Below are 17,106 nucleotides of genomic sequence, written 5' to 3'. Positions count from 1 at the left end.
TGTTGATACACGTCAACCCCCAAGCCCTACCTTTGACTATACCGGGACAGTAAGGCAGTAAGTGTGCCTAAGCGTACTTAACATTTTGTTTGTCACTGGTGAATTTCAAACACTGGAGAGTATGCTTGCCTTCTATATCTTCAGTTCATCAACTGAAACTGATGTTCCTGGAGATTTTGAGTGGTAGGGAATGGATTGCATTTTCTGACCTGCAGGTTGCCTAGTTCATTACAATCAGGTTGTTTTATCAAAGGTATTTGAGTCAGGACTCCCTTTTAGTACTGAATGCTGCTAGGTAGTGGTGCTCTGTCAATTGTAGTTTTCACAAACATCATACTCTTTCTTGATCACCACTTACTTGAGAATGAAGGAATAGGTTTTGCCCTTACATCCATGATTGCATCACCATAGGCCTGTCTCTGGACAGGTTTTGTTACGTGGTGCTCCTTTTGAACACATTGCTGTATGTGAAGTGAGTATGCAAAAATTCCAAACATTGAAAGTTCTTAAAGATTGCAGTCGACTCTCTTGTTAGCGTAACTTAAGTGTGCTTTGACCTTTTACTAGTTAATAAGGTCATGCTGGGAATCTCCTTTCCAATTTATATAGACATTGATGCAAATCAGAGTTTGATGGCTAGGTGTGGTAAGTGTCTTGCATAGTCAGTCGTGTGGTACAGAGATGTAATTGCTGTGACAGGTGCAACACATTTAATCTTAGTTCAGGTGACATTGTTTGTCTGTAGGATATGTCCGTTCTTAATATCTGTAGAGCTGCTGCTGGAGCACCTTTATGTTTTCTTGGCAGTCTGTGTATGCTTTGGATAATAGTCCTTCGATCCTGAATGACCTGAGGACTCTTGGGCACCTTGATCCCAGAGCCTTGTTAGCAGGAAAGTGGTGGTGGTATGGAACATTGCTTGATGTCACCCACAGTGTAAATTTATATGTAGACAAGAAAAACATGTTTATTATCTGTAACTGTTGTTCTTTGACCTGTGTTCTCTATGTGTTCGACTCACTTTTCTGCGTTTGTTTATTGGAATGCGTGAAGGACTCTTCAAGTTTTTCCAGTCTCTGAAATCCTAAGAGGGAAGAGGACTGGCTTTTTAGGGCTGCCTGCAAAGCATACAGATGACACAGTCCTGCAAATACACCCCTTCGGATATTGTTGAGGAAAAAAATTATCATGCTTTCATTCTTTAAATGGATGTATTTCCAATGAATGTGAAAAAAAGCCACATATAGGTAACAGAAGAGTAACAGTTAAGCAGATAAGAAATAAGCAGATCTTTTAATGATTAAACCGATCCTCAGGACTTAAGACATTTGCAAGATTTCCATTCATATGGAAACAGAGGTCTTTTTATGCAACTGAATTTTGGAAGAGATATGAAGGTGCACACTTAAGCAAGTAAGATAAACCTGCGTCCAGTAATGACCAAGGGTGTTCTGAATTTATGTCGCCATAACTTATGTCAGTTTAAAATTAATTTACTTTCCTCTGAAAACATTGATATTTGCATCTGTCAAAAAGAAATAACTGATCTAGCTGGCCCATAGGTCTAGTATCCATTGTGTTAATTTCCAGGTTTTCTGTTATTAAATCATACCATGAAATGTGTTCTGAGAAGCTTACAGTCAAGTATGTACTTAAAAATCAGTTTAATTGAAGACTGTAAGCATTAACTCATCATGTGAATGGGGTATTTTAATTGGCAGTAGACTTAAATTGAGTGCCTTAAATACACATCTCTATCTTTCTGTGTTTGGATTTCTTCGAAAGTAATTTCAGCTTTACATGTGCTGGTTTCATAATTTTTAGTATTAATGTTGGTTTCCTGAAGATAAATAAGGTGGGGTTAAGAGTACATATCGGTAATTAGCTTAATGTTAGTGTTGTCACTTGATGAAACCTACATAGCAATTTTTGTTAAAACTGCCATCTTTCATTTGTTGTGGTCAGTTGTAGTTTTCATAGCTTTTATTCATTCCTGAAGTTTCGCTCAGAGTAGACTTTTACTTAGTTGTTCTTCACTTAAAACTTGACTATGAAGGTGCTAGGTTGTTTTATAAATTGTGTATGTAGAAGTAGAGGGGTGCTGGAGGCCGCAAGGACTTTACTTACTTTGGGGGAGTCTATAAATGGTTGGGCAGCCCAACAGCTTTAACATTCAAAATTTTTTCATCTTTCCAATCCCAAATAAGGAGTCTACATTTCGTGTGGTTGGAATAATAAATTGTATATGAGAAGTGAAGTACTACTTTTAAAATCCAGAAAACTGAGTTAAATTACGATGCTTACCAACAGAACCTAAGTAAGCTCGGTAGCGAGAGATCTGATTTTATTAGACAGACTGATAATAGATGGAAAAGGCAGACAAGACTTTGGGCATGTCATGCTCAAAATGAGGATATAATGATGTGCTTTTGTGCATATAATGCTTCTGCAGCAAACATCAGGATAAGTGCAGTTTGAAAACAACTGTGTTGTATCTGTGTTTACTGAGATAATTTGATGGGAAAACGCTATCTGTAGTGCGTGAAGAGATGCTTGGAAGGAGATGGTAAAGCTCTGAAGGAAGTAAGGATCACTTGCAGAGCTGAGTATCCTGTGGGAAGGAGGACATTGCGGTATGCCATAATAATTAGCTCATGATAACGTTTGGTAGAGTTACAGCTTTTCTTTCTTAAGCTCTGCATCGGAAGGTGTTTTGTAGGACGCCCTTGAGGGTCAGCAGTCAGGGTTAGTGACATGGGGGGTTTTTGTGGAAAATGTTCTGCATTTGGTTACTGAATGTTACTGTCAGTTTGCCTTTCTCTGTATGTTAATCCTAGTAAATAATAGTTTGTTGGTTTTACCCGCAATTTCCTGAAACACATAAAGTCCTGCCATGTGCATATCTAAAATTCATAGATTTTTGGTAGTAAAAAGATAATTTCAAATCAGAATATGTTAATCATTCATTTTCAAGATAATATGAAAAACTGGCAGCTTGACTTGCAGGGAAAGTTTAAACTCTGTCTTGTCAGATTTAAAGATCAGGTTTGTCTTGTGTCTCTGGTGATATCTATGCATATATATGGGTATAATAGATGCTTAATTCCACTTGTTGAAGTGGAGTTTTAAAGCTAGCTAGTTCCTGCTACACAAAGTTCCATTTTTGAGACATATCATCCATACACTCTATACATATATGTAAGTCATAGGAAAATTATTCATGTATAATTAGGGATAAAAATCAAGTTCCTGTTTTAGAGTGTTGCAAATGAGGATGGTGATTATTTGCAAAAGCACTTCATATTGCATCAGTGATACAAGCATCAGTCTAAAATCATCAGAAATAAAAATAAAGTATAAATCTTAGAAAAATATCTCCTAGCATCGCTGCAAGACTGAACATACCTAGATTTCACTGTCACTGCTCACTAGTACTGTAGTAGCACGTTGTTAAACCCCAAGATGAGTTTGTCTTCCAGATGTGTTTGGGCAGGCATTGCTTTGTTTGCTTATGGGTTTTGCCTTAGATAATCACTTCTGGGGTTTTTTTGTGTGTTTTGTCTCCTTTAAAGGTCGTTTGTATGCAATGCAAACAGGGATGAAGATTGATAGTAAAACCCCAGAATGCCGTAAATTTTTATCCAAACTTATGGACCAGTTGGAAGCTGTAAGTAGAATTTATTGCTCTTCTCTAAAATGATTCATGACGTTACTTTAATTTTTATTTAAGCTTGTACAAGTACTACTTTCTCCTGTCATCAGTCATTGATGCAACTATTCTGTATGGAGGCATTCTGTATGAATTTAAGTTGTATGTAATAACTTGGCAAAGGGATTGAAAGGAGATAAAGCTATATTTGTATGTTTATATGCATGCACAAACATAACTGACATTTCATACAGCAGACGTTTGCCACAAGGTTTTATCTAGGCAACATGAATTACAATTCTTTATTCATACATATTGTCATGAGAAATCGTATTTCATTACAAAATAAATGCAGGAGTTCTAGAAGACCTTTTTCATGGATTTACCTTTGATTCCTTGAAGTCTGAGACAATTATTTCCACTGCTCTAGGACTGGCTAGCCTAGTTCTTGGTGCTTTTGAAATTTTTTACCTAAACCGTTGTACCCAGGGAGTTTTTTAGAACTTTCTCTGAAAGATAAAGATATTTCTGATCATATCCTCTGTTAGATATTGGGGATCTGATGCTGTGAATTTTTGTAAGCACAGTCTTATCTGTGTGGGTAAGAGATAGCTATGCCACAACTCTTGAGTGGACCCAACAATATTAAAAAGCAAGCAACCTGAAATAGAACAGTCTTAAAGAAAGAAAGGTAAAGTCATTGTACAGATGATCGGTTTAAGTTCCAGGAGCTGTTTGTGTTCATATGCTGTAGTTTTCAATAGTCTCAAAGCAAGTAGTATGTGGATTTTAATGTCTAGGTGCTTATTTGGAAGCAGAAAATAACATTGTAAAATGAAGCAGTGGTTCTTTTTGTGTTCCGTGTTAATGATTCTATCCAAAATCTAGCCATAGCAATGCCTGAAAAGTTTGTGTGAAACTAGTGCAACAGCCCTCAATTCTTCAGAAAAAAAAAAAAAGAAACGTGAACCATTTGTGTTTTATTCATACCTTGTGCTTCTTGCTACATTTTATCTCTGATTTTTTAGCAATGAAAAATCCAGTGTGCAGTGACTTCTTGGTGTGTTATTTCATCAAATTTTAACGTCTATAATGGAACTGATATTTATGCTCAAAAGGGAAGAGAGGTGGCAGGAGAGTTGATACTAAAACTCAAAAAGATTTTCCTCTTCATTCCTTAAGAACTGTTAAAATTTATTCAGTCCCCTGTGGTGCTGCAGCAACTAATCTGTCTTCAGAGTTCAGTTACACCTTTTGTTTCAAATCTGGAAAGACCAGAAAACCAGCAAAAACCCCATGGTTTCAACTTGCAGTTGCTGGTAAGATTGTCTGTGTAACAGCTTAGGCTCAGGTATCGAAGTTCCTTCCACATAGCCAAGTTGTGGAAGGATAGAGAGAGCACTTGTAAGCAGATCTAATGCAGCATTTCTGGGGCTAGGAAGCTTGGGTATGTTGAGAAATTGGACCTTTGTAGCAATTCAATAGCTGCCCTTATCCAGGAGGGGGCAAAAAGGGCTGCTGCAGGACTGTGCAAAATGTTTCTCACAGCTTTTCTGTGTGTTGCCACAATTGGTTATTTTAGACGTTAAGACAGAAGCTGGCAAACAATCCTGAACTTTATAGTAGCAAAGAATAAAAGTGTAGATGCATCTGGACATTACCAGATTGTTTTTTGCAAGAAACTTCATAATATTCCAAATATGTCAATTAATTAAGTACAGTGATTTTGTATCCAAAATGCATGTTTCTGTCAGAAATGCTTTTACATGTGATTGTGTTGGTTTGCTTTTCCTGTAGGTAACTGTTTCATTTAAATGATTTTAGTAAAATTAAACCAAACTTGCTTGATTTAAATTCAAATTATGAATCATCATTTAAAGCATCAGTACTGCTATACTGAATCACAGATTGTGTGAAGGGTCATTTCAAAAGTAAAAAACTTGGTTAACTTTAGTATTTTTCAAAGCATATGTAACTGATTGTCATTTGTGCATTTGAAATCATCTCCGTTGAACATCAGATCAAGTAGAGTAATAAGTTATTTTCTGAGCGTAAGGTGTATATATAGGCTACTGAATTATATATATATATAAACAAATAATTTTCTTCTTCAGTTAACTTCAGTGTTTAATTTCAGTTACATACCTTGCAACTTACAAATTGGTACACTCGCAAGAAAAACAATTACACTTTGTAAAACACAAAACTATGTTTGACAAAAGTCTTTAGATTTAAAGTTCTGTTTGGAAAGTTTACCTTTCACTACTGAAATCAAGTAACTTTTCTGGCAACATTTTATATCTTAAAAAGTTGGCAGCAATCTGAAAAATATGGAAATGCAGCCTGCAGGATTAAATTTTTTTTCACATGCACAGTGAAAAATAACTGCCATTCAGAGATTGTTTTTAAATCTTTTTTTGGCAAAATAAAGGCTGCAGGTTAGTAACATACAGTGTTCCTGTTTTTGTTCTCTAAGGATAACCTGAGATTTCCTTATGTGTGAACAGTAAGCCTATTCAGAAGCTGTAAATCCACCTGTTGTAACTGTTAGAGGGTTATTTGCTTTACTGATTTTTATGAGGAAACCTGAGGATTCTTGTACTCTAGCATCTTTGAAAAGAGGTCTTTGAATTGCAGTACAGTGCTTACACTGAAAATTCCAGTAAATCTACAGGTCACTAGGCTGGTCAAGGTAGGGCTCAGAGGCTTTGAAAGATATAATGAACTGCACTGAAATAACCTTACAAGAGAAAAGACACATGATCACTCTGAGCTACAGTACCTTTCTAAAGCATGCATTACTTTATCAATTGAACTGTGTTGAATCCTGACACAGGCTCCAGAGTGCTTTGTTTTTCAGATAGTAAGGGAAAAAATATCTGTAGCAGTTCTTCCACAATATTGTAGTAGCATTTATTTTTAATGGGTTTTTTGTTTTGGTTTGTGGTTTTTTTAAAGTATTTTGTGATTGAATATGGTGCTCAGAGCTACTTATTCGTAATATTTCTCCCTCCAAAAGAATGTGCTTTAACATGCTACTTTTAGCATCTGTTACGTTAGAAGCTGGAGATTTGTAAAATTATTAAAGCGTATGTTGTTCTTGTACTTGGCTTTGTCTAAATCAGCAGCTTCTTTTGAATTAGACTGCAGAATTGCTAGGGTCTAGCAAGGTAACAAATGTATTTCTTCTAACTTTTCAGATGAAAAAGCAATTTGGTGATAATGAAGCAATTACTCAGGAAATTGTTGGTTCTGCTCATGTGGAGAATTATGCTTTGAAAATGTTTTTGTATGCAGACAATGAAGACAGAGCGGGGCAATTTCATAAGTAGGTGAAAATCTTTGTTATCTGAATTAAGATACTGGTCAGGAAATTTGAATATCCAAACTCTTCAGTTTGACTGGAAACAAGAATTGTGCTTTAATGCATTCATTTCTCTTTCAGAAAACTTGTTACTTTGTGTCTAACTTCACACATTAACTGGAATCCTCCTTCCTGCGTGCTTTAGGAGGTTGCTCACCGACTGGCAAGCCTTTTAAAACCCCAGGCTAATATGGAGCTTGGCATCAAGCACACTATAGTTTTTACTGTCCAGTGATATTAAAATAGTTGTGATGATACATTATGTGGTTTGATTTACAACGATTACTAGAGCTTGATGACTTTGCTAGGCTGTTTTCTAAGGTAATATAGGATGTCCTATGTCCTGTGTTGAACATTCCAAATTAGAAACTAAGCACAGACCAGATGACCAGGTTTAAAAAATACTGAAAACTTTCTGTATAGTAGTCAGGAGACTAGCTAATATATTGCTAAATTTAAACATTGTGAAGTAATGTTAGATTAAAAGAAAAAAAAAAGTGATGATTGGCTTGAAATAAGCTAGTACGATCTAAAATGCCACCTCTAAAATGTGATCCTGAGAGACTGACACTACTAAGTTAGAGAAATGTTTTCTTTTTTACAGAAATATGATAAAGTCCTTCTATACTGCAAGTCTCCTGATAGATGTTCTAACAGTATTTGGGGAGCTCTCTGAAGAGGTAAGTGTTAGGGATGTCAGCATATTATTTGATTGCTTTTCCTAGCACAGGTGCAAATTACTGTTTTAGTTCTGTAAAGTTGTATTTATAATATGTGAATATGTACTTCAGAGAATGTAGGTTCTAATTGTATAGTCAAATGCATGTTAGTAAATCATAAGGCATTGTGCTATTTCAAATAAATTATATGTGGAATATTAGATAACTGTTATCTGTTAGAAGATGCTTCATGACTTAAGTATCAGTTAGAAATGTAAAGTCTGATTATTACTGCAGGACACATAACATTACATTGAGCAAGTAGGAATGATTATAGGGGAAAATGATGCTAGGTTCCTGGCTTTTTCCACCTTCACTTCTTTCACGCTGCAAGCAAGAAATTTAGTGCTAGTAAGTGAGGTGGAATTGTGTACAGTTTTAGTTGGAACAGATATTTTGAGGTTTGCAACAAACCCCACTTTTAAAAGGTGATACGTTATGTTTGAAGAATGTTAATTTACTTCATAAAAAATGGCTTGCTGTCAGGCCATTAGGACATGAATGTTTTAATTTAAAAAAATTATCCACTGAAGTAACTAACACAGTGCTCTTTATGGCAGGTAATTTTTTAATCAAACAAGCATTCCAGAATTGGCTGAAGAAGATCATGATTATTTTTATTAAGGCACACCAGAATAATCTCTTGGTCTGTTGTTTTAAAACAAACTTTTCTATTAGATGCATAGTCAGCTTCTCTGTTATTCATGCCCCACAGAAGAATTAATATCAGATATAGAGGAGCAGGTACTCTTGAAGTATTCATTGTTCTGAAAATTAAGTGAAGTTTCCTTGCTGAATTAACTGAATGAGGAGCTCATTTTGAAAATGTTATGGTGTAGCTGATAACTTCTGGAAAAGAAAAAATTTAGAGGAAACTGCTACTGACTCATGAAGAGAAGTTTCAAAGATTGTTAAAGGAAGGTTTAAATACCTGGAAAAATAAATAAGAAATAGCAATGATGCTAAACAATCTGAGACGAAAATCATCAAGTGCTGATCATGTAAGTGCTGAATATGCCTCAGGACACCTAAATCCACAGAGGTAATCTACAAATATTTTTTTAATCACATGCTTGAGTGTTTTAGGCTTCCATGCTTACACTAGTAAAAGTGCCTTAGAAACCAAAAGTTCTGCTGCTTTGCATGCCTGTAACAAGCCCGTGGTTGGGTTGGTCCCAAACTACTCCATGCCCTACTTGGAATTCACAGATTTGACATCCTGTATGTAAATTGCCAATCAGATAAGTGTGCCTAACATGCAAGTATATTCATTCAGTTTAAAATGCAGTCACCATGGCTACTTTCACTTGTAAATATTGGAAGGAAGGTAAAGGAATGGTTTTGATAGTGGTGCACTTCTTGTATACTGTGGCATATAGGAATGTAAGTGTAGCTATGAAAGATAGGTCTTGCCCAAGAAGAACACTTGGCCAAGTGTTCTTGGTTCCAAGATTCTACATCTTCCATAGCCTGAGACCATACCAGTCTACAGTTTTCATCAATAGGCGTAAATAAGATTGCTCTTTCATGTGTTCTTTTAAAACCGGCTGCTATGCACTCTGACATCCTTGATGTTATCAAATAATAATGGTTCCTAGAGCCAGAGAATGAATGCACATTAAATTAGACTGAGAAGATAATCATCTTAGCCTGTAGAAATCCAGTGCACAGGACAGTGCACTGATTCAGTGACTCCTCAGAGGTCCTGAAGCAATCCTTCTTGTAGATGGAAAAAATTGTTGTGTCAGTGTGGAATGCTAGCAGTGGTATGTTTACTGCTGAATGTGGTTGGGGGGTTTTGTTGATGCTCAAAGGACAGAAGCACTTCATAATTGGAAAGAACCAGAATTATCTAATTTTGATTGTTTAGTCAGGGAAGACAATTGTTAAGAGGGTAGCGGAAAGACAGTAGTAGGTTTGTACTTCTGGCTAGCATCGTTATATTTCGGGTTTCCTTATGCAGTGTCACATGAAGGAACAATGGGACAAGTATGACACGTGACTGTCTTAGACACTTGCAGAAGCTTTTGTTAGCCTGAAGTAAGCTCAGCCTGACAGCTGATTATGTAGTAAGATGTCTAAATTTTCTGTCCATTCATATTATTCAGACTGTCTGTGTGTCTTTTTAGTATGTAATTGCCTTCATATGTATGGAATATCAACTATTAAAAGCATTTTAAATCAACAGCAGAAGGCATAGAAGGCAGATACTTGACACCTAAAATCAGAAAATGGGTACTGTGAATCGTATGTATTTTTTTCAATTGGCAGGTAGTTGATTATTGGGTAGTATGAATGGGTTGTGTCACAGGAAACAGTGGATGTTCCATATCTCAATATTATTGCCAGGCAAAAGGATTTTCTGGAAGACATGTTTACAAAACACAGCTTATGTCAGATCATTAAGAAGCTGTGTGATAGTAGTGTTATTTCAATTGACTTTATTAGTAATGTTCATACAGTAGGGCAGCCTTCCAGAAAGCGACATCAGTGCATATTAAAAACAAATTAAAACAAAAAAAAATTAGGTTCTCTGCTCTGGAATGATAAGCTTTGCCGTTCAGATGCATAATGCCACACATCAAAAATTCTTTGTTCCCTTCTCCTCTCTCCATCCAGTGTCCTGGTGGGATTTTTTTTTCGTGCATTCTTAAATATGTTTTCCCAGAGGCACCACCAGCCTGGCTGAGGGGCGCGGCTGTGTCCTTCTGTGGGTCTGCTGGAGCTGGCTGTGTCTGGCAGAGGGCAGCCATGGCCTGTCCTCACAGACACCACCTCTGCTGCCCCCCAGTTGCCGACACCTGGGTACAGACACCTGATAAAACAGCATCTTCAGATTTTATAAAGAAATAATTGTGGTATTAGGACAGAGGGGAGATGTATGGGCTTTGAAATCTTCCATAAAGTTATTTTCTAAAACTACCATACTCTGGGTGCATATTTGTGCATTTTGTGGCTTCTAGTGTATTTGTGATGGTATATGAATATCATCACATATAAATATAATCTCATAGGAATATATAAATGACAGAAGAATTAATCTGTAACACTACCTGGCCAGGAGAGATTATTAAAAGAAAATTTTTTGACAGAAAGGTATGTTTTCCAATTGTACTCTTGCTTTCTGAGGTATAGCAAATGAATTTAAGAAATCTGTCATTAGGATAGGCTTTGTTCTGGAGAACATTTTATTTGTGAAAACGAGGACGGTATACTTTTCCTGGGCTGCATGAGCATCCTGGCAGATAGCAATGTGTTAAGTATGAGCAAGGAAGCTTGCTGGAGATACCCATTATACTGTCACTCTCTACCCTGTTGTATAGGACAGTGCAATAGGCTTTGTGAAGTACAATTTTGAATTTCATTTTATTAATTCTCAAAAACTGTGGATGTAATTTCAGTCAGGACTTTTAAAGAGGGATTATTCTGTCTACCTCAGATTCCAAACCTCTTTATTTGTGAGTGTTACTGTGGAAATTTGAGTTCACCAGTACCTTGCAGGTGATGGTTTGATGTGAAACATGCTATCAACCTGCATTGTTCACTTGGCCAAAGTATTGCAGTCATCCTTCCACATTTCTCATCTCTGTGTATATTCAGTCTTGTTCCTTGAAATATATTACCTTGTAACTGTCAAAACTGGTTATTTCTCTTACAGCTTCTGACAAAGTTTATTTGCATAACCAGTTGAAGATTTCTCGTGACAACTGAGAACTCTTTCTGGATTTAAAAAACCAACACTGTTGTAACAGTCCCAGGAGATATAAAGTGGCCAATCTCCATTTAATGTTTTGACACACTAAAGTTGTACCTAAAAACAGTAAAGTATATTTTTAAAAATGAAATGGAAAAATCTCAAAATAGTTGAGATTCTGACATTTATTTCAATCACTCATGTTTTGTGAAGAGTTTATGAAAACCCAGGTGAAATGCTTTTCATCAATTCCTTTTTCCCAGAAACTGAAAATAGTGAAAAATCATGTTGATTTTCTTTAAATACTGAAGTTCTACCACCTTTTTTCAATTTCAAACTGCTACTGTGGAAGTAGAATCAGAAAGGGAAGTAGCAGATTGCTTCTCACTGCTATTGCTTCAAATTGACTCCATTTTAGAAGATGAGAGTTGGCAAAATACTATATTGACTGTCAATATAGTAATCCATTTTTCTGGGAAGTATTAATATTTTTTCTAATAACTGAACTATTAAACTTGTCATTAACAGTTTATTTAAAGTTGTTATTATCATAACCCCTTGCTCTGCAGGTAGTTTATGTATTGCTGAAGTCCTTCATCTGATTTTTAGCTATGTTGTGAAGATAGCTAAAAGAATCAAAATGTTGTATGTCCTAGAATATCCCACACAGACCACATTAATCTGCAACCACAGCAGTCTTTCTGTATTCATGCTTTTAAATACATTTTTTAAATGTAAAATAATGTAATTAGAAAATATTTTGTTATTGATCAGCACAAGTAGCATTTTAAGTTTCAGATATTTAAATCTAAAGTAAATAATCATCTAAGTTTATGGAGATAGGAAGTTTCCTTTATTGTTTCACATCAGTAATTACTACAGTGCTCTGTCTTTCACACTAGATGGTCCTGGTTTAATTTATTTCCTTTTCCTGACGTGCTGCACTAACTGAAGATCTCCACATTTTCCTTTCAAGCTGAGATCCTGTTTGAGCTGTTCTTTTTATATTTATTTAATTCACCTATTAATTTCACACGTATTGTTTATCTTTAAAGGGATGTGAAATAATAGCAGAGAAAGCAGTTTAGTTTTATAAACCCTTCTCAGGGTGGAAAACCTGCTTATGCATCTGTTTTGAATGCGTTAATTTGCAGAAGTGAGTGGTTAAAATGCGTGGCCTTTTCCCTTCCCCAGAACGCCCAGCACAGGAAGTATGCCAGGTGGAAGGCAGCATACATTCATAATTGCTTGAAGAATGGAGAGACTCCTCAGCCTGGGCCTATTGGAATGGAAGGAGAGAGCTTCGGTATGTGTTTCCCGTGTCTTTTTAAAAGAGCAGGGGGCTGGGCCAGGTCCTAAACAGTGGTATGCACAGTTCTTCAGGGAACACCCCACAGGAAGCGCAGCTTCCCTGTTTAATGTTCCATCCACGATGGGCCGCCTTCTGCTTTTTCTTCTCTGCTTCTCCTACTGTTATTTTTATTGGACTTCACTATTTGATTGGCTTATTTAATAAAATATTGGGGTTTTTCTTTCCCCTGTAGTGAAGATTATTTTGAATACAGCTACCCTCTAGGAAGGCATTGTCACCTTTGGGTCAGAACCATGCATTCCTTTAACACTAGGATTTCCTGCCGCTTTCTCACTCATCCCCCTTTTCCTTGTGTTTTTATTTACTCCCTGTGTTCTTCTGGCTACCTGATTTTCCTGTACAGTATTCCTTGAAGTTACCTACTTAGCTGTTAGATAAAAAGCAGTGGTTTCCAAGGCCCATCCACTTAGCAAAATGAATGTTTATCAGAACAGGTAGTTTAAAACCTCCCAAACTGTAACTTTTACTGTCTTCCATTTAATGCATTCAGGCTGTCTAAACTCTGCTGCAAATTTAAAAGTCTTAGCTCTTCAGTAAGAAATGTTAGGGACATCCAAACCTTTCTCTTTTAAGACAGCCACCATGACTGTGAGCAGATGCAAGCTAGCCTCTCCATGAAGTAACAGAGCACATACTAAGCGGACTCTGTCTTACAAGAGCACATCAATCACATCCTAACCTGTTCTGAGAAAGACCACTCCATTCTCTTAGGTCATTATATGTATTTTCACTAAAAATAACTAAACAATCAAAACAGAGCTGACATGTTATTTCTAAACTTTATAATGTCAACCTATTTCTAAAGTATATATCCAGAGGCTTCACAGGTACATGTGAGAATGAAATCACTTTGAAAACTTTGTTAAACGGCTGAAACAGGTGATAGTATTACAGTTCTATAAACTGACCATGCTTTTCAGTTATTGATAGAAGCAAAATATATGCAAAAAAAGATGCATTCCTGAAATATGTAAAAATAAAAGCAGTATGTAATTGTTAAATTAACTTTCAAAATATTTTCACCCATTTACTTTTCCATTGTTTGCAGTTTTTCATGTGCTTAATACTTTGTGAATGTTTAATTCTTTTTTGCATTTCACCAGTTGCTTTTGATAGCAGTTTCATTAATAAGGGGTCTCTTAATTTTCCTCCCCAGTCAGCACAGAAGCTTGAAATACAAATTTTAATTGTGAAACTCTTATGGAAATAGGATGTCTTTGGAACAGGTGTTTTCGTTATGCAAATTAAATCAGACTAATTCTGCACAATGACAATAACCTCTATTTATAATTCTTCACAGACATAATGAAACAAGTAAGAACATTAAATTATCTGAAATTTTCTTCTGAGCTAGTGCACAAGACTGTGGCTTCAATAAATATCACTTAAGTTAATGCTCATTTATCTCTCAAATTAAGCTTGAATTTAGTAATACAAATTTTTCTAATAAAAAGGATGAATAAGCAAATCTACAGTCCAAAAGAGATAAATCTAACTTGTTAGGTAGTTGTAGAGGTGGCTACATAAAGTCTTATGTTCCTATGTATTAACACTTATGATCCAGGTATTTACAGATGCTTGCACACACACACAGACATATATATTCACACACAGTATTTATTTGTTTGTTTCCATTCCTTCATGTCTGGGGTCTGTACCTGGGTCTTAGGTGGATTTTGAAGTTTGAACCCGTAATTTCAAATATATTATGAATAGGCTTGTAATTTTCCGCACATTGGTTTTATTTAAAATATATCAAAACATTAGGAAACTGGTTTCTCCTCTGGTTCTCAATCTTTTCATAATGTGATCTCATATTTTGAAGCTTCTTTCCTGTTCACCTGTGAAGAAAGAGGAGGATGGGCATGACCCGCTATTTATAGAAAGATTAAACTGGTGGTCTTTCCAGTAAGGTATAGCATCCTGTTCCACTTGGCAGTCGCTAGCTGATGCTTTAGCAGAAGACAAATGTGCAGCAGAAGATAAAAAGTGACAAAGTAGCATGAATAAAAACTGTCTGGCTTACCACCATTATCAGACAGTGAGCAAAGGAAGTAGAAGGTAGGCAGTCTTATTCACTCCTTCCAAGCCCACCTTTGTTAGAGAGTAGTATATTGTTTGAAGTATGAGAGTTTTCTGTTGTCTTCCAAATGTGAACTGAAGAACATGCATGCAAGGTGAAGTTAAGTGGGTCTAAGAAGAGTTCCTATTGCTGTCTTAAACTGTACCTGGTGGGAGAGTTGTAGAGATCTAAGCCAGACTCTTCCTGCACATGCATAGTGATAGGACAACAGGCAATGGACACAGGTTGCAACAAGGAAAATGTGAGTTAACTATTAGGAAAATAATTTTCATCGTGAATGTGGTCAGATATTGAAAAGAGAGTCCAAGAGAGGTTATGGAATCTCCATCCTCGGAAATATTCAAAACCCCACTGGACACAGTCTTGGGCAACTGGCTCTAGCTGACCCTGCATGAATGGGGGGTTGGACTAGCTAATCTCAAGAGGTCCCTTCCAACCTCAATAATTCTGTGCCCAGAGCAGCATGATCTGTGTTAGCGCTGCTATGAGTAAGAAATTGGACCAGGTAACTGCAAGGATTCCTTTCAGCCTTTTTATGATTCTTGAAAAAATCATTCAGTTGTCTATGGAGAAGACAATCAAAGGGTGGAAAGGGGAGAGGGCCAGGTAAGAGTGCTTCTGAGGTTCAGATTTAGCCAAAAAAGTCTGAAAAGTGGATCTCCACAGTGTAATCCCTTATTGTGTATAACTCCTGGCCAACATTACATTTAAAACAAAAAATTAAAACATTATAAAATACATTGTCATCATTTTTCTACAGAGAATGTACCAAACACCCATCCCTGTTTATCATTAGCCTTCATTTTGTTAAAAGTAAACAACTATCTAAAAGCCTGGGTGCCAATTATAATTTCTTCACAGTTTCCTGGATAAAATACTGTTTGGGTATTAATACTCTAGAAATACTACAACATAAGTAAGTTAAAATATTTGTGAACAAATAATGATTATGATACAATTTGATTTCCAAGCTACTGGTATATTCTTGTTGTTATGCTTCCTTACCTAAAGATGCTCTACAGACTTAAACACTGGAATTGCTGTCTTACCCACTGGAATATGCTCCAGTCTAGGCACAGCTATATCTGAAGTGAAGCATTAGCAAACTCATTTCTTCTTTGACATATGATCTTTTTCAAGGCAGTTTTCTTAACTGCTGCTGCAACTATAACGAGAAAGACTTATGGTGCAACTCCAGCTGTGAACATCGTCACATCTTTGTGAGTCAAATTACACCAGTTGGATAATTTAATGGAGAAGACAACATGTGGAAAACAATCTTTTGTTATAGTGAATGTAATGAATAGCCCAATTAAATATTTCTAGCTTTAAACAAGTGCTCTTTAGTGCTCTGGCTCATAGTGTAGTAATGTTTGCTAAGCTCACCTGATTATGTGCAATGAATTAAGAATTCTAAACAATTGCAAAAACTGAATGTCTAAGCAAAGATTACAGAGCTTTTGCTTGTGTAGAAACAATAACTCTTCACAGAATCACAGAATCATTAAGGTTGGAAAATACCTCTAGGATCATCAAGTCCAACCGTCAAACCAGCACCACCATGCCTCCTAAACCATGTCCTGAAGTGCTGCGTCTAGGTGTCTTTTAAATACCTCCAGGGGTGGTGACAGCACCACCTCTCTGGGCAGCGTGTTCCAATGGCTGACCACTCTTTCAGAAAGAAATTTTTCCTAATATCCAATCTAAACTTCCACTGAGGCAACTTGAGGCCATTTCCTCTCATAGTATCACTAGTAACTTTGGAGAAGAGACCAATGCCCACCTTGCTACTACCTCCTTTTAGGTAGTTGTAGAGAGCAATAAGGTCTCCCCTCAGCCTCCTCTTCTCCACGCTAAACAACCCCAGTTCCCTCAGCTGCCTCTCATAGGAGTTGCTCTCCAGACCCTTCACCAGCTTCATTGCCCTTCTCTGGACACACTCCAGCAACTCAGTGTTCTTCTTATAGTGAGGGGCCCAAAACTGAACACAGTATTCAAGGTGTGGCCTCACCAGTGCCGAGCACAGGGGCACGATCACTTCCCTGCTCCTGCTGGCCACACTATTCCTGATACAAGCCAGGATGCTGTTGGCCTTCTTGGCCACCTGGGCACACTGCTGGCTCATGTTCAGCCGACTGTCAGCCAACACCTCCAGGTCCTTCTCCACTGGGCACCTTTCCAGCCACTCTTGCCCAAGCCTATAGCGTTGCATGGGGTTGTTGTGA

The 17,106-nt window shown here is 36.8% G+C and overlaps 1 protein-coding gene across 2 annotated transcripts in view; it reads left to right on the top strand.

The window, feature by feature from the left end:
* The window catches only part of VTA1 (vesicle trafficking 1), a 45,027-nt gene that overhangs the window by 10,709 nt on the left and 17,212 nt on the right, over positions 1–17,106 (top strand). For both annotated transcript variants that reach the window (XM_064447150.1, XM_064447149.1), the window contains exons 2-5: positions 3,573–3,667; positions 6,850–6,977; positions 7,618–7,693; positions 12,621–12,732. In XM_064447150.1, the coding sequence (XP_064303220.1) occupies positions 3,573–3,667; positions 6,850–6,977; positions 7,618–7,693; positions 12,621–12,732 (411 nt within the window). The remainder of the gene's footprint in view (positions 1–3,572; positions 3,668–6,849; positions 6,978–7,617; positions 7,694–12,620; positions 12,733–17,106) is intronic.

This window comes from Phalacrocorax carbo, chromosome 3 (assembly GCF_963921805.1).
Source record: "Phalacrocorax carbo chromosome 3, bPhaCar2.1, whole genome shotgun sequence".
NCBI classification, from domain to species: Eukaryota; Metazoa; Chordata; class Aves; order Suliformes; family Phalacrocoracidae; genus Phalacrocorax; species Phalacrocorax carbo.
The sequence above is the reverse complement of the archived record's forward strand: the minus strand, read 5'-3'. Positions and strand labels throughout refer to the sequence as shown.